General features: G+C 49.2%; 2 protein-coding genes and 1 long non-coding RNA gene across 6 annotated transcripts in view; 2 read left to right on the top strand and 1 right to left on the bottom strand.

Annotated features, from left to right (window-relative positions):
* Positions 1-20,110, top strand: part of LOC309645695 — a 331,483-nt gene that overhangs the window by 280,119 nt on the left and 31,254 nt on the right. The window lies entirely within an intron of this gene.
* The window catches only part of KNOP1 (lysine rich nucleolar protein 1), a gene marked incomplete at its 5' end in the record, with an annotated part of 41,045 nt that overhangs the window by 18,292 nt on the left and 2,643 nt on the right, over positions 1-20,110 (top strand). Inside the window, one exon of the transcript XR_014254985.1 lies at positions 18,299-18,982. The remainder of the gene's footprint in view (positions 1-18,298; positions 18,983-20,110) is intronic.
* VPS35L (VPS35 endosomal protein sorting factor like) overlaps positions 144-20,110 on the bottom strand; it is a 119,840-nt gene continuing 99,873 nt past the window's right edge. For 2 of the 4 annotated variants that reach the window (XM_082430979.1, XM_082430977.1), the window contains exons 28-31: positions 15,794-15,959; positions 7,673-7,791; positions 1,418-1,564; positions 144-703 (exon numbers count right to left, since the gene is read on the bottom strand). In XM_082430979.1, coding sequence (XP_082287105.1) covers positions 605-703; positions 1,418-1,564; positions 7,673-7,791; positions 15,794-15,959 — 531 coding nt within the window. In that variant the 3' untranslated portion in view covers positions 144-604. Of the gene's footprint in view, positions 704-1,417; positions 1,565-7,672; positions 7,792-11,964; positions 12,445-15,793; positions 15,960-20,110 lie in introns of those variants that run through there. The other 2 variants (XM_082430978.1, XR_014254981.1) reach the window with 2 other exon arrangements.

Here is a 20,110-nt window from a genome sequence, read left to right as displayed (position 1 = left end):
GATTCTGCCAAACTGATAAAAAAGTAGACAGAATCACATGCTGTTTAGGGTTATGGCTGCAAGAAAACCAGGCGGTATGTTTAGACACGTTCTCTTCCGGATGAGAGTCAACTGTAATTAAATGAATAGTCATGAACATTAAGTGTTCCTTCAGGAGGTTTATTCAGTTACAGTATATTTTCCATCGAAGCTACAGGGAATCTCAGATTTGACCTCACTTTCTCCTTTAATCCACCAGCATACTCTAAATCCAATCAAGAGCTGATTTTGATATAAAGCAAATTAGGGAAAGGGCACAGTGGGTCTGTCAAAGTGGACTGCTTTTCAAGGTTCTTTTTCCAATTAAAAAACACCTTTCAGAAAAGAAAGATGTTACTTGCATTCTTCAGTTTTTCCCTAAAGGCCCATCTGAAGGCCACTTGTGCAAAGAAACACTAAGACGCTGTGCTCAGTGAGCAGGAGTGGATTCGAATGCTCTGACAGCTCCCACTTCTTCACTTCACTGGCAGAATAATCTAGTAGAGAAGCCAGTCTGTACGTGTGTAAAAATAAAAACAAAAACGCAAAATAGGTCTTTCTGGACTTGGCACCAGAGCCCCTAGGGTCAGGTCCTCGTCTGCAGAGGGAGCCTGAGGGCCAGCTCAGTCAGATGCCCCATGTCTGGGTGTTTGCTTCGCTTCTTGATGTATTCCAGAGTTTTCACCTAAGAGGAAAGAGAAAGACTCATCTCCTTTCTGGTTCATAACTCTCAAAGCTCCAACAAATCAGCCATATCGGGAGCTTTGGCTTTTTTCTTAGCAGAGAAGGGAGGGGAAGAAACCAGCAGTTTTAAAATAAGACTCCTTAGATTATAGCTTGCTCTTAAAATCACGAGGAATGACTGGTGTTTTCATACATGTGGTTTTTATTCAGAGGGAGTTAATTCTTAATACTACTCAGTGGTCCCCTGGTTCCAGGACCAAACTGAGGATACTGAATCCCTTATAGAAAATGGTGTAGTATTTGCATATCACCTACATACCTCCCCCTGTATATTTAAATCATCTCTAGATGACTTATAACACCTAATACAAAGTAAATGCTATGTAAATAGTTGCCGATAGGTGGCAAATTCAGGTTTTGCTTCTTGGAAGTTTCTGGAATTTCTTTTCCCCCTGAATATTTTTGATCTGTGGTTGGTTGAATCTGAGGATGCCAAACTTGCAGATACGGAGAGCCGTCTGTACTTTGTAGGGCCTGGCACCTTTCTGGAAGGGAAGACGGGGGCTGTTTGATGTCCAGGCCCTGATGTTGTGTTGAGGCCACTTGTGCCTGGCCAGGACAGCCGTGCTTGGCGGGCGTTGTGAGGGCCCCCACTCCCCCCACCCCTCCCCACCCCTCCCCTCCCCTCCCCTCGCCTCCCCTCGCCTCGCCTCACCATGGTCCTGGTGTCCGCACAGCCGTGCCTCTGTGCCAGGTGCCACAGGTTGACGGACAGCTGGTTGAGCCTGTTGTTGCGCAGGTCCCCGTGGGCCAAGATGCTGTTAAAGAAGGAAAGGCCCAACGAGCTCTGGCGCTTTAGGGCCTGATATAGAAAAGAGAGGTTACTATCTGGCACTGGGGCTCAGGCCCGGCCCAGCGTTGACGCTGCCTGGGGTTCCAAGGCCAGCTCTACCACAGATCTTCTGGAGGGCGAGCCGCTTAACCTCCCCGGGTCACCCCAGCAGTGATAGGCCGTCTTGCGTAACGCAAGTACAGGAGTAAACTGAACGGTAAGATACGTCTCTTACAGACGTGTCCTCAAGCCACCCAAAGTTTCAGGCAGTATTCCCACCCTCTGGGTGCTGGTAATAAAGACCAAAGACAGCTCCCCATGAATAATGCTCCCCAGTGCCTGGTGCCCTTGCCCAGCTTTTATAAGAACCATTAGGTATTCTTCACACCAGATCATTCCTCTTTTGCTCAGTGATCTGATGTGAAAGGTACTCTCAAACAAGGAAAGTCTAACCAAAATGTCAGAGTAGACCAAACCTGAACCCCCAGCTTTGAATGGTAAAGACAAAAGGGAAACTAAATCTCCAAAATGCAACAGGCCCAGGAGAAAAGATACCAGCTCCCAAAGGTAAACAAAGGCACCTGGGAAGGCCCAAGTCAGCAGGTGGGCCTGAGCAGGGGACCAGGTCAGATCACACGTCTGTGTGGGTCCTGGAGAGCTGGCGCCCGGAACCTTGCTGGGTGCTCTTGGCTGGCGCTGCAGACATCAGTGCTGCCAGGAGCCTTGAGCGTCTGCTTTGCTCCTTGGCAGCTAGTGGGTATGGGGTCCTTACACTGTGACAGGTATGAGCTCTGTGCTTTACACAGCTCACCTTGTTTAATCTTCACAACAACTCTCTGTAGGTAGGCAGGATTCTAGAGCTGGATCCCAACTCCTGGTTATCCAAACACTAATCTAGGTGCTACTGTGAAGGGACTTTGCAGGTATGATTAAGGTTATGGACCTTAGGGAGATAATCCTGGATTATCTGGGTGGGCCCAATCTAATCACTTGAGCCCTAAAAAGCAGAGAAATTTTTCAGGCTAGAGTCAGAGACAAGTAGCAGAAGAGGAAAGCAAAGGAAAGATGACGCAGAAGGGGAGACCAGAAAGATCTGAAGCATGAGAAGGACACGACCCACCACTGCTGGCTTTCAAGATGGTAGAAGGGGGCCAAGAGCTAAGAAGTGCAGGCGGCTTCTAGAAGCTGAGAACAACCCTCAGCCAACAGCCAGCAAGGAAACAGGACCTCAGTCCTACACCATATGGAACTGAAGTGGCCAACTCACATAAGCTGGGAGGTGGATTTTTCCCAGTGCCTCCTGGTAAGAGCCCAGCCAGTCAGCACCTTGATTTTGGCTTTGTGCAACCAGGAGCAGAGAAACTGGCCCAGCCAACACCAACTTCTGACTTACCAAACTGATGAGATAGTAAATGGGGGTTGTTTTAAGTTTGTGGTGACTTAAAGCTGTAATAGGAAACCAGTACACTCCCGTTTTGCTGACGAGGGCAGAAAGCTTCAGGAACTTGCTCAAGGCCCACAGCCAGCAAGTGCGGAGTGAGGGTCTGGGCTCCAGTCGTCCAGTTCTGGAGCCTGTGCTGGTACCCACACCCTCCCCTGTCCCGCCCCAGTTTATAAGATGTTCCCACAGACCCACGGTTAACGTCACATTAGGGATCCAGATTCTGAAGAAGCTGACAGAGTTGCCCAGTGCAGCTACACAGTTTTATCCAGGGAAATGGGAACGATTTGATGTGATTTAGACCAATACATATTTTTTTCCTGCTTTTTCAAACAACCTACTAACCGTCCATCTGTCCATGCATCCTCCCCTGTGTGGAGCCCACAGAGCAGCAGACTACGCTAACTGCTGAGCCAACTTTGTCACCCGCCCCTGCCGCCCTCTCCCAAGTGAGGATTTAAAGTCTTCTAGTGGAGAAAAAAACAACGCAATGAAACTGCCAAGGAGCAGCTAAGAATGCAGTTGGGTGAGGGTGGCCGAGTGACGACAGTGAAGAGACTCAAGCCCCCTAAATTGAGCCTGCCTGGACAACGGCCTGGACCAGGTGACCGTCACAGCAGCAGCTGAGCCGACCGAACAGCACTGCTGTCAAGGAGCGGGGTCACGCTGTCGGGTCCCAAGCCTGCAGGCACAAGGAGGGAAGGCTGGTAGACTCATTAATGGGCTGGCAACTGCCCGCTTTGGGTTCCTTTGTTTAATCAGACAGTGAGCTCTGCCCCAGTCGGGAACCGGGGCAGAGACCATCCAGTGGGTTCCAGCCCATCCTGCTCGCCTTTTAAATTGGCTCTCATCTGATGCCTGGGGAACAGGAGGGCCCTGGTTTCTGCTCAGACCTAGAGGACCCAGCTAATAGAAAACTCTCAAATCCAACTAGAAGAGTCTCCCAAGAGATGCCCTTTAACTGCATTTCTTTGAAGCAAGGGAGAATTTTAAAAAGTCAAACAAGTAAGACAGTATCTTCCTGGTTATTTCTCTATTCTGTATCTTCTCAAGCATTTTACCCTAAAAGCCCAGTTCGCCTGTGTTTTCAATGCACAGCCCATTAAAAATGAGATCATTAGAGACGGGTCTGGGGATGAGCGGGCAGGCGGCCGACGTGCAGAGACCCAGGAACCTGTGAACACGTTATGAGAGACCAAACCAGGGCCTCGAGCCCCTCGTCTCCCTACAGAGGTTTTAAATAGAAAAGAGCTGCTTTTGTTTCTTTTCCTAGGGGAACTGCCATTTGCAGGAAGTTGTAACCCTCTGACATGGTTCCCAGCCTCACCACACCCAAACAAACAGCTTCATAAAGCTCGTGCCTAGGGCAGGGCTGGCTCCTTCACACTCATGTAGAGGACAGTTTTGGAAGCGGGGCTGATACCAGCGCTGAGAGAGGAGACGCTCAGCTCGGGCACCAGCGTCGGGCTTTCACAGCGCCCAGCCTGGTTCCGCGGCAGCTGGAGAGAGGGCTGAGCGCTCCTGCCGCTCCGGGCTCTAGAGGCCTCCCCTCCCAGGGCGGCCTGTGCCGAAGCTCACAGCGTGTTGTTAAAATGAAGGATGACACGTTCCATCTTAGCTCAGTCCGCCCATATTTTTTCTAATAAATGTGCATATATGGGCAGGCATTTTCAGTGAGAGTCCCTGGTATTTATGTGAGTTGAAATGTACTTCAGAAACTTTCCAGCCGTGCTATTCTTTCAGAATTATTTCAGAGTCGTTATCACAGTCAACGCCTCCTCCCCCAAGAGAAAGAGACAAGTGTTAAAATAGTTCCAAATTATATGGTTCTGGGCTCTATTTTTGTTGTGAGCCTGGAGGTCCTAGACTGTGGTCGTTTATGCTGTCAGCAGTCACCTCTGATTAGACCCAGCCTATCGTGTCATAGTGAAGAAATGCATTTTCAAGCCCAGAGGCACACGTTTCTTGGGCACGACATGTCAAACACACAGCCCTGCTCTGGCAAGAAGCTAGAGCCAGAGCCCTTGGCTGTAGGGATCAGGGAAGGTGCTAAGAATCCTTCACAGCAGGGGAGTGACCAGTGCAAGTGAAGGTGAAGGACTCCATTTCTCCTGCAGCGTAATGAGGGCTCTCTCCTGAAAGCTGCCTACCGCAGAGACGAAGTTTACAGGCTTTCGAAAAAGGCCTTTCAGTTGGAGGAGGGGAGTTACCTCTTCTAATACTAACTGGTTTGATAAACCAGTTCCTGAAGAAATTGGGGTTCTGATGCTGCCCCCTCCACTGACAGCCAGTGCCCTCCAAGCATTAACTCCCCAGCATTCTACAGCCCTGCACCCAGGGGGCCCCAGGGTCAGTGGGACCCACCCACAATCCTCCCTCCCTAGAGAGGGTGCTGGGAGGCACTTGGGGCCCCCACGGCGCCAGTGGTTCTGTGTTTTCCATCTGCCCTTTGGCCTGCTAACCTTAAGGCTGGCCCTGTGTGCAGTGCCCCTGACCTCGGCAGTGGCCACTGGGGAATGGAGTCTGGAAAAAATCCCACTCTCTCCAGGACCTGCTTGAATACCCTGGGGAGAATGGGAACGCGGGACATACATGTCTGTTGTGTGTGTGTGTGTGTCTGTGTGTGTGCACGCGCGCACACACCCACAGCTATAGAATAGTCTCATGGTTTCTGTGGTGGGGTGGGGAAGGGGGGAAGGGCAATGGTGGCATTCTGTACAGTCCTGGAAGTGAGTAAGAATTAAATTAAGTCCAGCTTGATCTTATTTTGTCTTCAAAGGATTTAGTGGTGTGAGGGTAGAGAAGCAAATACTAAAAACGTGAGACTTGAGGTTTGGGAAGGAGGGAGCTGGGGAAGTGTGTGGGCAGGAAGGGGAGGGCTGGAAAGCCGCTGGGAACCCTGCAGCCCGAAATCTGTCCTGGGTTTGGGAAAGGGAATTGGAGGGGGTGGGGGGTGAGTGGCAGTGAGAGAAAACAGGAATCTGCCAACATGAGATCAGGAATGAGCTGTCAGTTTGTTTGGAGTAGCGAAGAGCAAGACTGGCGTGGGGTGGTGGGGGCAGACATGGAGGCAGAAGCCTGACATGAGCTGCCCCAGGGGAAAGACGTGGAGAAAGGTCAGGCACTGGCTTTGACTCCAGAGTCACTGCCAACATCCCCACCCTGATTACACAGCAGGAATCAGCCTTAACACAATGTCCACCAAGCCTGAGACAGAGCTTCTGGAATCCATCTGTCACCCACATGTTTGAGCTGAAGCTGCAAAAATGGAGTAACTGGGGAAGGGTACCAGGTAGTTATTTAGATTGTACTATAATTTGGAAATTATTTTGAAATCAGTCAACCATCTATCTATATGGAGAATATGGGAAAAACTGCTCTGAAAAGGTAACGATGCAACATCTGATAAAGGAATATATTCTGTGGATCAGAGCATGGGTTCTAGAAGATTGCCTTGACTACATTCCATAGCTACCACTCTAGGATTCAGTTTCCTCATCTGGAAAGTGTAAAGGGATAACAGCTGTTCCCACTCATGGGACTGTTGTGAGAATTAGATGAAACCACACACGCAAAGTTCTCCACGCTACACTTACGTATAAGAAAGGCTGGGATGCGCGATAGTGAGAGGCCCGTGCACCGCGATGAAGAGTGGCCCCCGCTTGCCACAACTAGAGAAAGCCCTCGCACAGAAACGAAGACCCAACACAGCCAAAAAAAATAATAAATAAATTAATTAATTAAAAAAAAAAAAAAAAAAAGAAAGGCTGGGATGGGAATTTCCTGGCTGTCCAATGGTTAGGACTCCGAGCTTTCACTGCCAAGGGCCCGGGTTCAATCCCTGGTCGGGGAACTAAGATCCTGCAAGCTGTGGGGTGCGGCAAAAACAAAAGGAAAAGGCTGGGCAAGCACAGCCTGCTATCACGGCTGCACAACAACCGTGCGCCACTTGTTGAAAGGTAAGTGGCGAGGCCTTGACCGAGGAGCGTGATGCAGTGGCTACGGATTCACGCCTGGGGATCTGGGTGGGAACCTGTCTGTCACAACCAGAGGAAACCAGGGGCTCTGGAAACCTCTCTGAGCCTCGGTTTTCTTTTCTGTCCAAGGAGAATGAACGCAGCACCTACATCACAGGGTTGTTGTGGGCCTCACAGAGCCAAGGTGTGGAAAGTGCAGGCTGTTACTCACTCAACGTGTGCTGACTGAGCGCCCACTGTACGCCAGGTTTGAGGTGAGGATGCCGGGGTGAGTGACAGATGGATCCCAGAGACCCTGTCTCAGGCACAGGCAGGTCTCCGAGACCCACGTCTCGAGGTCCCGGCCACACGGAGCTTACATTCTGGTGGGGGAGGCAGGCGACTGAGAAGTGAACACACAGAGCATTTCGGAGAATGCCCGAGCGTCACAGGGACAGTTCACAGGGACGCAGGAGTGTAGTGGCTACTTGACACAGGGTTCAGGGAAGGCCACTCTGAGGAGGTACTTGAGCTGAGACCCGAATGATGACAGGGGTGGCCAAGGGAACCCTGGGGAGGCGCAGTGCAGGCAGAGAAAATGGCAGGAGCAAAGGCCCCGGGGCCATCGATGAACAGTCTTCACACAGGCGCATTACTCTCTGGACGAACCACTGTCCAAGCACCCTGGGAACTCGTGCTTTCAGGGCAAGCGGCGGGGATGGGGGCGGCAGGGGCCCCTACCTCGTCCTTGGCCAGGGTTTTCAGATGCTCCAGGATCTGAGCCATCACCGTCTCGCACAGCTTGTTGTTCTCAGCCAGAAACTTGGAGTCTCCCCCGTACAGGCTGTCATTGGAGTCAACTGATGGAAGAAACCAGAGCAGTGAGACGTTCCCAAGCCCAAGGCCAGGGAGAGGCAGCCGTGGTGTCAGCACGTGGCAGGAAATCACAGCAGGGCAAATGGAAACAGCCAGAATTTCCCACGGGCTTGGGGCCTTGGGAATCATGGAGAAAACACCTGGCCTTCCAGTCTAAGCCAGAGAGCTCACACTCCAAAGTCTGTCCCCTCCGGCCCAGGCATGGAGGGGGACAGAAGGCATCACAGTGACCATCAGAATGGCTGTCAGCACCGAGCACCGGTGCGCCGGGCACTGGGCGCAGCGCTGCACAGGTGTTACTGCGGAGTCCTCGTAACCAGCATGTGCGAGAGAGGACAGATGGGGACACTGTCCCAGCCAGGATCCCAAACTGGGAGGCGCCCGTCAAAGCCTAAGCAGTTACGCACCGCCCCCAGCCCCTGCCCTATCACTCCGCCTCAAAACTTCTGCAGATGGAACAGGAGGTTCTCTGCGTCTTCTCGCGAACCTGAATCCTTTCACTCAAGTCCCCTCTCTCCTTGGGCATCTCCTGTGACAGCCACTGTCTAGAGAAAGAGCAGCTGCAAGAACAGCCTGAGTTCGACCTCCCTCTATCCCTCCTTCCTATCGACCTTCGCACAAAGCATGACCTCTGGGTAAGGAAGGAGAGGGACTCTACCGGGTGCCGTTTTGCACTTGGTTTTTTTTCACTTAATGATTCCTGGAGCTATTTCCATATCAGCATATATGGATGTGCTGCTTTGCTTGTACTAGCTGAGCAGTAGTCCATTGTGTGATGGACCAGAATGCTTTTGGTTGGTCCCTCCTGCGGACACTTCAGTGGTTCTCCTTCTTTTTTGTTTAGGGGGGGTGCGGTGAGGGGTCAGGGCCAGGCTGCTGCAAAGTCTTACCGTCTGTGAGGGAACCACAACCTCTGCCTTGCAGAGTCGATTCTTTCCCTCCATGCCTTTTCTCGCCAGATCCTTTTTTAACTGCTTTCACCCCAACTCCCAACTGCCGACTTGTACGTGACTGAGCGTAGTTATTCCAGGTGTGAACGACGGCGCTCAGTGCAGCGCAAAACCGTTGGAGCACCCTCAGCGCTAAGTGGTCGAGGAGAGGAAAAGTGCAGTGGCAGCTCTTAGATGTTTCTGATCTGGTGGAGGCCTAAAATTTGGGCCACTGTCCCAGATGCAGCAACATCTGATAAAGCAGAGGCCGTGCAGGTGCCTTGGCGGGGCGTGGCTGGCCTTATACGGCCATGTACACACAGTGCTAATCCAGTTCATGGTTTAGAGACGTTGTCAATAAACCGGTTCAGCTTAGCTCATCTGGGGGAATGTGGTTTGCTGTGATCTTCTCGGCCCAGCCCATCACCATCCCTAGGATCCTGTCTCCTAGGCATATACGGTCAAAAAGGGGCGATACATATGAGATCACAGCAAAGCCCATGAAGTTGTGTGATGCAAACAAGAGGTGACACCACAAGCGAGGGACACGGGGCACTCGTTTAGCTTGCAGATGGGTGAGGCTGAGAGTCAGAGCCACAGTGCATAGCCCCATTATGGTCAAAGTCCCCAGCCGTCTGTCAGGGCCTGCACAGAACTATTCCCTGGACTGCTGGCAACGAGCTACAGAACCAGGGGATCATGTTAAACAGGCATTGGCCATGAAGACGAGAAAAGCCAAGGTACAATGTGCAGGGATGGCTTCTGAGCTTTTAAGAAAGTGACCCCTCTTACGGTCATTTATAGGAAAATTGGCAAATACATCAGTGTATCAGAAATACATCTAAATGGCCTACAATTTTAGGGGAAAAAAAAGTTCAATTTTACTAGTGATCAAAGAACAGAAAACTAAAACCACAGAAGAACTTTTAATAAAACATCACCGGGCTTCCCTGGTGGCGCAGTGGTTGAGAATCTGCCTGCCGATGCAGGGGACACGGGTTTGAGCCCTGGTCTGGGAAGATCCCACATGCCACGGAGCAACTGCGCCCGTGAGCCACAATTACTGAGCCTGCGCGTCTGGAGCCTGTGCTCCGCAACAAGAGAGGCCGCGATGGTGAGAGGCCCGCGCACCGCGATGAAGAGTGGTCCCCACTTGCCGCAACTAGAGAAAGCCCTCGCACAGAAACAAAGACTCAACACAGTCATAAATAAATAAATAAATAAAAGAACGTGAATTTCAAAAAAATAAAAAAATAAAATATCACCTATCAGATTAACAAAGGTGAGAAAGAATACCTGGTTTTGATGTAGGCCTGGGCAAACTGTTGGTGGGAGTACCATAGCTTGGAAATCAGTAAGAAAAGCCTTAAGAAATGTCCAGTACCACTTCACACCCATTAGGATGCTGTTATTTAAAAACAACAACAACAAAGAGGAAAATAAGAAGTATTGATGAAGATGTGGAGAAACTGGAAGCCTCGTGCATCGCTGGTGGGGATGTAAAATGGCACAGCTGCTGTGGAAAAGCAACTCCAGGATCCAGCAACTCCACTGCTCAAAGGACTTGAAAGCAGAGGCTCAAACAGATACACGTACATGAATGTTCACAGCAGCATTATTCACAAGAGCCAAAAGGTGGAAACAACCCAAGTATCCACTGACAGATCAATAGATAAGCAAAATGTGGTTTAGTGGTTTATCTAAACAGTGGCATATTATTCAATCACAAAAAGGAATGAAATTCTACTACATGTTACAACATGGATGAACCTTGAAAGCATTATGATAAGAGAAATGTGCCGGACACAAAAGGACAACTAGGGCTTCCCTTGTGGCACAGTGGTTAAGAATCCGCCTGCCAATGCAGGGGACACGGGTTCGATCCCTGGTCAGGGAAGATCCCACATGCCGTGGAGCAACTAAGCCCGTGCGCCACAACTACTGAGCCTGCGCTCTAGAGCCCGCGAGCCACAACTACTGAGCCTGCGCGCCTAGAGCCTGTGCTCCACAACAAGAGAAGCCACCGCAATGAGAAGCCCGAGCACCGCAACGAAGAGTAGCCCCCGCTCACTGCTGCAACTAGAGAAAGCCCGCGTGCAGCAACGAAGACCCAACGCAGCCAAAAATAAATAAATAAAATAAATTTTTTTAAAAAAAGGACAACTATTGTATGACTCCACTTATATGAGGTACCTAGAAGAGGCAAATTCATAAAGACAGAAAGTAAAATAGAGGTCACCAGAGGCTGGGGGGAGGGGGGAAGGGGGAAGTTATTGTTCATTGGGTACAGAGTTTGTTTGGGAGGATGAAAAAAATTTGGAAATGGATAATGGTGATGGTTGCACAACACTGCAACTATACTTGATAAAACTGAATTGTACATTTAAAAATAGTTAAAAAAAGTCTTAGTACAGAAAAAGGTCAGATCTTTGACTTGGGAAAACCCACTCCAAGGGATTTATCCTAAGAAAATCATCCCCCAGTTGCACAAAGATGCATATATGTGATATTGTTTCATCACAGAGGACAATGTTCAACGTATGTTCATTATAAATGTTGTGTATAATGGTGAGAGGAGAAGCAATGGAAATATCTACCAAGAGTTTTGATTAAATGCTCTGGGGCATGAGCATTAAATAAAATACTATGAAGACAATAAAAGTATATGATCTATAGTTGTTAACTACCATGTACTACACTATACTATTGCTACAATATACTATTATTGAAAGATATTTATAATATACTATTAGTAAAGTGACAAACCAGTATATCTATATACCACACACAGACATATATAGCCATATATCTCCTAATTTATAACTTCCTAAGAACCAATTTTTTCAATTAAAAAATTATATTTTATTATTTTATATATTTCCTGTAATCTGTCTTGAATCTTGGGGAATGGTACAGGTTTAAGCATATAGTAATTAACTGATTGATAAAATAATTTCAGGGATGCTTCATGTACATTTCTAGTTGCTATTTCAAGAATAACTCCTTCTTCTACTTCAATAAAATTGTACATAATATTCTTTTAAAATTCTTACATTTATATTTAACTCCCAATTAGGCATTTGGGAAAAGTATGAAGGAGGAAGAATGACACTATGAAATGTATTTTTTAATGAGCCATTCTTTGCTTATCTTTTTCCAAATAAATTACTACTGAGTTTCTAAATGGAAAAAAAAAAAAAGAATAACTCCTCCTTCTTTTATCCCCAGCTTTTTACTGAAACAAATGTCAAGGCTGTAGAACAGCGGGAATAACAGTACACTGAAGCGCTGCCTCTCTCTCACCCAGCATCACCAATTGATGCCGTTTTGCCACTTCTGTGAAGCTCTCTTGCTTGCTCTGTCCACACTCTCACGTACACACAGATATATACGTCATTTTTTTGGCTGAACCATTTGTAAGCAGGTTGCAGACATTCTGCCTGAGAACACGCAGGACAGCTGGTCTCCTCGCTCCCCAGCTTCTCTGTCCGCATGAAACCTCTACTCCGGTTCTGAACTGCCCCTTCGTGGGGAATGTTCTGGGAGTGCTCTCCTGGGTCGGCTGCTGGCTTTGTAGTTGTTCCTATGACACAGGTTGGTAGTGAATTGCCCTGGGCTGCAGGCATCCGTCCCAGGATTTCTGAGACGGCTCTGGCTCTGGCTGCTGTGTTTCAACTGCTGTCCATGACATGGAAGACGGCGGTTATTCTTGTAAGAAGAGAAAGAATTTGATTCAGCCATTCGCCACCATGTGATTTTGCAGGGTGGCAAAATGCAGCTGGTAAAGGAATTTCTCACACCTGCTGCTGAGGACTAGGCTAGCTCCTGGCATAAATTCCCAGTCTTACTCTGCACTGGAGTAACCTACTCATTCGGATTAGCCCAGCAGCAGGGGAGAAGCGAGAAGGTCTAGGACCACCTGTGGCCAACCACCCAAGCTGCAAGCATCCCGCCCAGAGGGGTCAGAGGTGTGTTCAGAGCAGGCTGCTCACACACGCAGAGCACGGACTAGGTGAGGGCCTGCTCTGCGCCAGGTTCCAGGACCCGGAGACCCGGTGGGTGGGGAACGGGCTGACCTGGTCCTGCCCTCACAGCACACAGGAGGTGCAGACGAGCAAGCGGGCAATCACAACCGCATGGGCTGCATGTCAGGAGAGGGCGGCCTGGGGGTCCCAGGATCCTAAAATCTAGGCTTGGGATGGAATCATAGAATCAGTGAGATCTAGGCTGAACCCTGAAGGTGGAAAATTCACAGAGAAAGTGAAAAACGGGGTCAGGAGTGGGGAAAAGTGTTTCCATGCTAACACTTGGTGGTGACAGAGGGAGGGAGGGAAGGGCGAAGTTGACAGTCAGAAGTAATTTGGCCTGGCCAGAGTATAAAGCAGGCCTGAGAGTCCAGACTGGCGCTCACAACGGGGAGAAATGAGATCCCTGGCAAATGGCTACTAAAAATAGCCCAGGACCTTGCATCTGTCTGGCCCTGGGGTCACAACCCCAAATGCTTCAAGGGCCTGGCAGGTGACGTGGAGGAGTGAAGGGGCTGTGCCGACTTCCCACGGGCCCCAGAGTTGTACTCTTCCAACTAGACATCTGCATGTTAAATAAATAGACATTCAGTGTCAGAAGTGACCTGCCTTTCCACAGCAAGCACACTATCTCGCACGCCCGCATGACAGCACTGGAGTTATGGCTCCAGGTCATTTCAGAACATTCTCTTCTTATTCATCTGGAAAGAAAACAGCCAGGGCATCCTTCGTAAATGCAAAAAAAAAATCTGACCCCAGTTTTTCAAAAGTTCGAACCTTTGTCAGCGCTGTCTAAAGAGCTGCCTCAACTAAGAAAGAGATGGGAAAATGGAGCCTCCACCCCTGCAAAGCCTCCCAGGGCCCCGGGACTCTCTGCTACGAAGACAACTGTCAGGTCACAATTGTGCACTCAGAGTAAACAGCTGGGCCAAGAAGGCAGCAAAAACCCACCCTTCTGTTTTCATCTCTAAAAGCTAGAAAACTAGACTCCACCTGTCAAACACAGCCACGCTCCCCGTGCTGGCGCTCTGGCTCCTACAGTGTGCCCTGCTGTGCTGTGTAGACAGGGGATTCAGTGAATCTGTTTAAGGAAGGGAAGAGCGAGGAGAGGGCTTGCTCCTCTCATAGGGCCCGGGTTTACAGACCCACTTCCACGGCAGCATCTGGTCCTCAAAAGTTTCTCTCTTGTTCTGAGCCCTCCGTGTGCCCTTCACAAGAGAGGAAATAAAAATGCCAACAAATACAGGAAAAGCTCACCCTCATTAGCCATCAGAGAAATGCAAATTACACTCATCAGAAGAGCCCAAATGAACAAGACTCACCGTATCAAGGGAAAAAATGGAAATCTCATTCATGCCTGGTGGGAGTGTAAACTGGTATAACTATTTTGGAAAACTGTGAGACAGTACCTACCAGAGCTGAACATAAGCAAATCCCACCAGCCAGCATTTCCACCCCAGGCATATACCTGACAGACATGAACCCCAAGAGTTATATATTCAGGAATGTTCACAGCAGCACTCTTCACAACAGCTCAGAACTGCATCCACAGGGGAATGAAGAAATTCTGGTATATTCATACGATGGAATACTATGCAGCAATGCAAAAGGACGAACAACAGCTACACACAACACAGAAGAATCTCACAGACGTAACACTGAGTGAAAGAAGCCAGACGCCAAAGGATGCTTGCTAAATGAGTCCATTCACGGAAAGGTCAAAACTTGGCAAACTAATCTGTAATGTTAGAAGTCAGGAGAGCAGTGTACCTTTAGAGAGGAAAGTGGTGGTGCTGAGTGGACGGGGGCATACAGGGGACTTCTGGGGAGCTAGTAATATTTGATTCCTCTATCTGGGTGGTGGCTACTGGGTGTGTTCACCTTGTGATAATCTGCTGAGCTTTATGGTTTATTGTATGTGTGTACTATGATATACTTTAATCAAAATATTGTTACTTTGTAATCAAGGAGGCAGCATAATGCATGTACCACAGTGAATTCCACTCGGAGCACTAACTGGCCCTGAGCCCTGGAAACCACGTGGTTGGTAAAACCATGTTGTCTTTCGGTGTCTCCCCTTGCTTGTGTGTGAAATGGGGACACAGATGCCCATCCTCCTCATAATGCTGTCAGGATGAAAGGAGAAGGAGGCCCGTGGAGTCCGGCGCCGCACCCAGCACGCAGTAGGAGCTCAGATCGCGGGACTTATCATCATTGACATTAACCAACCTCCCCGAGTTACACCTTTACGTAACCTCAGCCCCCAAATCCCAGCCAGAGGAAGCCTCTGAGAGTTATAACGGGAGGCCATCCTTAGCACTGCAAATTTGTTCCCTAAAATATCCAAGTGTAGAGACAGTTGCTTAAACCCTGAAGTATTCATTTACTGGCCAAATCGCTTTTAACAATAGAGCCATTCTTTTGGAAACCAAAAATCGGAACTGAGGCTCTGACAAGCAGGAAGATGCCTGGGCTCAGTGGGCAGAGGTCTGGAACTGGGACTGTCCCATGTCATGAGGAGGCAGCTCCCAAACCTGTAGGAGCAAGTTCAAGACGGCTGGTTGCATGTCGGGGAGCAAGGCCGTCTCCTTCTTCCAAGCACCTGCTCTAAGGGTCCAGGTCAGGACCCACGTGAAACTGGTAAGGAACAAGCCTGGGATGAAGGTCATGCATGTGCATATGTAATCACCATTCTAGGTTATTCTGTGGCACACCCAAGACATCACTGATCCAAAAGAGTGCTTCTCTGAACTCGTCTGTTTGTCAAAATGATCTTGGATGCTTGTTAAAGATACAAATTCTCAGGCCTCTTTCTGGGGATTCTAATTTAGACGAGACAGATGGGGCCCAGGAACCTGTATTCTTAAGAGCTCCCCAGGTAATTCTTACACTGGGCAAATTTATCAAGACCCTGGAGTAGAAGTTCATGGTAGGTAAAACACAAGGGAATTAAATAAAAGAGAAAGTGAAAACCCTGCACTTGCTGTTCAGAAGTTCAAACACAGTGCAGTCTGGTGGAGGGACCCAGCTACCTTTGTCTACGTGGTAGAGGTAGGTCTCCTGGCTCATGGCGGACAGCAGGTGCAGGACACAGGTGTAGATGCGGATTTTCTCATCACTGTTGTCCTCCCAGGTGTAGTCCTGGATCACGTTGAGCAGCTCTCGAACAAGAAACAGGACCCCGTGTTCAGGATGATCCTAGTGGAGGACCAGAAAAAGGATAAATAATCCTAGACGTGAAGCAGGAGGAAAAAAAAATCAAGACAGAAACCCAGGTCCCTCCCTTTAGCAGCTGTAGAGAAATTAAAGTGCCAGCTATGGTTAAACAATAGAGAGAAAAGTGACAAAACGTTGTTAACTCCACTAAACAACACGCTCCAGTCTGGGGAGACAAGCTTTGAGAGCTCTGGGTCTGAGGAAAGAAAGCAAAATTACCTGTCAGTTTAATGGTCTGTTTCCAAAATTACAGCCTTGCTCTTATGTCCATAACAGTAAAAAGCCCTGTTCTTCCAACTACAGAAGCTAGATTGCAGGTCTCGTTGCAGACGGCACAGCAGAAGCCACCTACCTCAGGTAAACCCCCAAATGATCACTGTCACCACCAAAGGCACCAACTTTAAACACAGCCTCACTCTTCAGGGTTTTCAGCAACATTAACTGCTAAATTGAGGATCCTCTCTTGGGAGAGGAAAAACCCAACAGTCAGTCACAGAGCTTATAACAGTGTTTCTCAGATGCTAAACTGAATCAGTGCTGGGATGCAAAAAAGTCAGCAGCTTCAATTCAGTTCCAAAAAGGAATATGCAATGCAGTGGCTCCCCTGCTGAATGCTCTCTGAAGACTCCTCCTCCCCCAGCTCCTGCTGCCATCGCCCCGCTGACCCAGCTGGCCCATCTTGCCCCTCACTCAGTCCAGTGCCACCTTTACGGCTCCTGGGACCAGCTGGACCGCTCAGGGTCCTGGCAGGACACAGAGGACACGCTCACAAGGGTTAAACGAGGATGGTTTAATGAAAGGTTATCAGAATGAAGAGAACTAGCGAGGAAAGATGAGGCACCCAGGGCCTGGCAACAGAGGGAAACTGTTACCATCCTCGGGCTGAAAGCACGCGGTGGGGAGCGAGTTTTTGCAGTTGGAGGCGACCACCCAGCAGCAGCTGCAGCCCTGGATGGAAGAACAAAGCCATCGCCAAACACGGCCCAGTGACAGTTGGGGGATAAATACCCCAGCCTCGCTCTCCTCCTGCCCTGCAGTCCACGTCAGTACTCGCGTTGGCTGAACCAGCTGGAAGCCAGAAGGAAGGAAGCCCCGGTGACGCGATCCCCAGAGGCCAGTCTCCCACACAGACCAGACTGAAGGGCACAGGATGCTCCGGAGGGCAGCTCATATGCCAAGGGGGTCCGGCCTCCCAGCCCTGCTGTTCCCGTGACTGGAATATTCACCTGCAAGACTTGGCCACACTGGCTCCTTGACAGCCTCCAGATCTCATCTGACATGTCAGCTCCTGCCCTGATCGGCCATCCAGAGCCCCGCCCGTCTCTCTTAGTCTCTCTTCACGTCAAGTCATCCATCTCATTTTTTCAGAGCAGTGCTCAGCATCGGAAGCGATCTTATTTATTCCTAACTACCCAAACACCTCTTGGTTCATCTTTTTTTTCATCCTAGCCTATAACCTCCAGGATGGCAGGTACTTTATCTGTTCTGTTTGCCAGTAATACACTGCCAGGACTGCCCAGGATTGCAAATGGTGCCCCATCCCTGTCTCTGCTTCCTGGGACAGTGCTGGGCACAGAGCAGACACTTGGTAGGTAAATAATGTTGAATGGATAACATTTTTCGAGCACCTTCTATGTGCCAGGCACTGAGGTGGCTACAAACACAACAGCTAACTTTTATGGTAGCTATTGTAGCTACCATAGCTTTTCTACGTTCCGGGAAGATACTTTTATGACCTCCTCTCCCCCCCATTTCACAGATGGGAAATGAGCTACACTGCTGGTGCATGGGGGGAACCAGGATTTGAGCCCCGGGAGTCTGGCTCCAGAGTGGACATTCCTAACTGCTAATACTCTATTTATACTGCCTCTCTACAGATGAATTAGGGATGAACTAGACTTTATGGAGCTGGCTAGTTGGGGGAAGGCATACACGTAGTCGGCTATCTTGAACTCAGGCATGGAGTAGAAGTGTGATAACCGAGGTGGGCGGGAGTTAACAGCTACGTTATCCAATGTGTGGATACACAGCAGTAATACTTCCAATGGGTAAGAATGAGGGTGGAGTGGGAGATGATTTGTACAGCTGTTAACATCTACAGGAATTGCTGTTATGGCGTCGGCACAAAAGAAGACACATGACACTCCAAAATCTGAGTACCTCAAACTATATGCAGCAAAATTGCCTGTGCCATGGTCCGCCTTCCATTGCGAGAGTCAGTCTCAGATGGCAGCTTACTACTGCCTTTCTTTGCTAACAGCTGTTTCTAACTAGGCTATTTCGTTCTGCTATGTGGATGTTCAAAATATATTCTATTTCAGGATCTGCCCTGGAAAGAGACGACAATCTGAATGTTCCAGTAACTTAATTTCAATACAAATTGCCATAACTATTGTGAGAGAGCATTCAACACACCTTCAGAAAGGTGGAAGAAGGGGTAACGGAGACGTGAAGGTTTGTAGCCAGCCGTTTCTGCTAGCTTTAAACCGAAGAGACGAAGAGATTATTTCCAACCTTCTCTACAAGGAAAACATTTTCCACATGATAGCCACGCTTCAGTGGTTGTAACATTTTCAAAAGAAATTGTACCAGTGCCAGCAACTAAAGAAAGGCAAACACATATTTTTTTTTTTTTTTTAAAGAAGAAAAAAAGATCCCAATTCAGTTGGCAATCCGAGGGGAAAAGGTTTCCCCTGGGGTCTCTGCCAAGGCTGCCCGGCAGCACACAAATGCTCAGGAGGCGGCTCCCAAGGGGCGCCTGGGAGGGACTCAAACGTCTCTCTCTCTCTCTGCTGCACGGAAAGGGGGCCTGCCTTCCACCACTCAGAATATCCCTCTGGCTCCTTGGTCTGCGGGAATCCTTCTATTAAATGTCACTGCTTGAGAGAAGGAATACCCTGGAAAGGACTAACTTCCCAGGAGACCTGAGAGGCAGCGAAGACAGCGCCGAGTACACACACCCTGGCTTTGAATCGTCTTGGCCACTTACTAGCTGGTGACCCTGGGTGAGTCACTTCACCTCTCTGTGCCAGGGTCTGCTTCTGTGAGACGAGGATAATAACAGGTTTGTTCGCAGTGAGTATTTGTGAACTGCTGGCTGGCTCACTGTAAAAGGTATGTAAGTGTGTTAAATAAATATTCAAGTCCTTTAGAAGAGGAGCCAGAACACAAGGGGACTGGGAGGAAGGGCAAGAAAGGAAAGAGGGGCACTGGGAGGACACGGCGGGGGTGGAGGGCAGGAGACAGATCACCATGGAGACGCGAGGCCAGCGGAGAGTCTGCAGAGCTCCCCGGCCTTGCTGCAGCCAGCCCCTGCCCATCTTGCCGGCTCGAGACCCTGGTGCCCCTCTAGTCTCGCATCACCTCGCTGGTCACCGTGGCTCTCTTCCTCCGGTGCTGCTGGGTGGCCCTTCCCACCTCAAGGCCTTACCCACACTGCTCCCTCTGCTGGGAACACCCTCCCCTCCCCCCCCCCTCCACCGCCCCACACTTAGGGACCTACTAGTCTTCCTCTGGATCTCGGCTCAGGTAACACATTCTCAGGGAATTTCCCTGACCCACTTCCCTTCAAATCTGAGGCTCTCAGAGGTCCCTGTAGTTCTTTATGACACCTTATACAATCGTAGTTAAGTACTTATTTGCTTATTAGCATCTGTCTCCTTGAGTGGGAGCACACATTTCTCACGTTCACTCCCCCATCCCCAGATCAACAAATATTTGCGGGGTAGATGGAATGAATGAATCTTAGCACCTGGATACCATGTTATGCTGATGGCTGGACGTTTTCTCAAAAATAAGACGGAGAAAAGACATTTCCCTGCTGTGTCCTGGTGATTAGTGCCAGGAAACTGATGGGAAACATTTCCATTGCCTACAAATTTCAATTGAATCAAAATCAGGCGTCTGAAGTGGTAACACTGAACTTGTTCAATTAATTCTACTTTTCTTATCCTACCAAATGTTGTTAAAAGAAATGCATTAGTTCAATAACATGGAGAAGACTGTGCTGCAGTCTACCAAGAGGCTGACTGCTACTAGCGCCAAAGAGGAACGCTTCAAAATGCTCCAAAGGTGGTGCTGCTTGCTGAGGAGAGAGGGCTGTCCTGGGGGAATTGTTTACTTCTGCATTTATA

The sequence above is a fragment of the Balaenoptera physalus genome (genome assembly GCF_965194825.1).
Source record: "Balaenoptera physalus genome assembly, chromosome: 16".
Classification (NCBI taxonomy): domain Eukaryota; kingdom Metazoa; phylum Chordata; class Mammalia; order Artiodactyla; family Balaenopteridae; genus Balaenoptera; species Balaenoptera physalus.
Note: the sequence above shows the minus strand (reverse complement) of the source record. Positions and strands in the feature narration are given on the sequence as shown.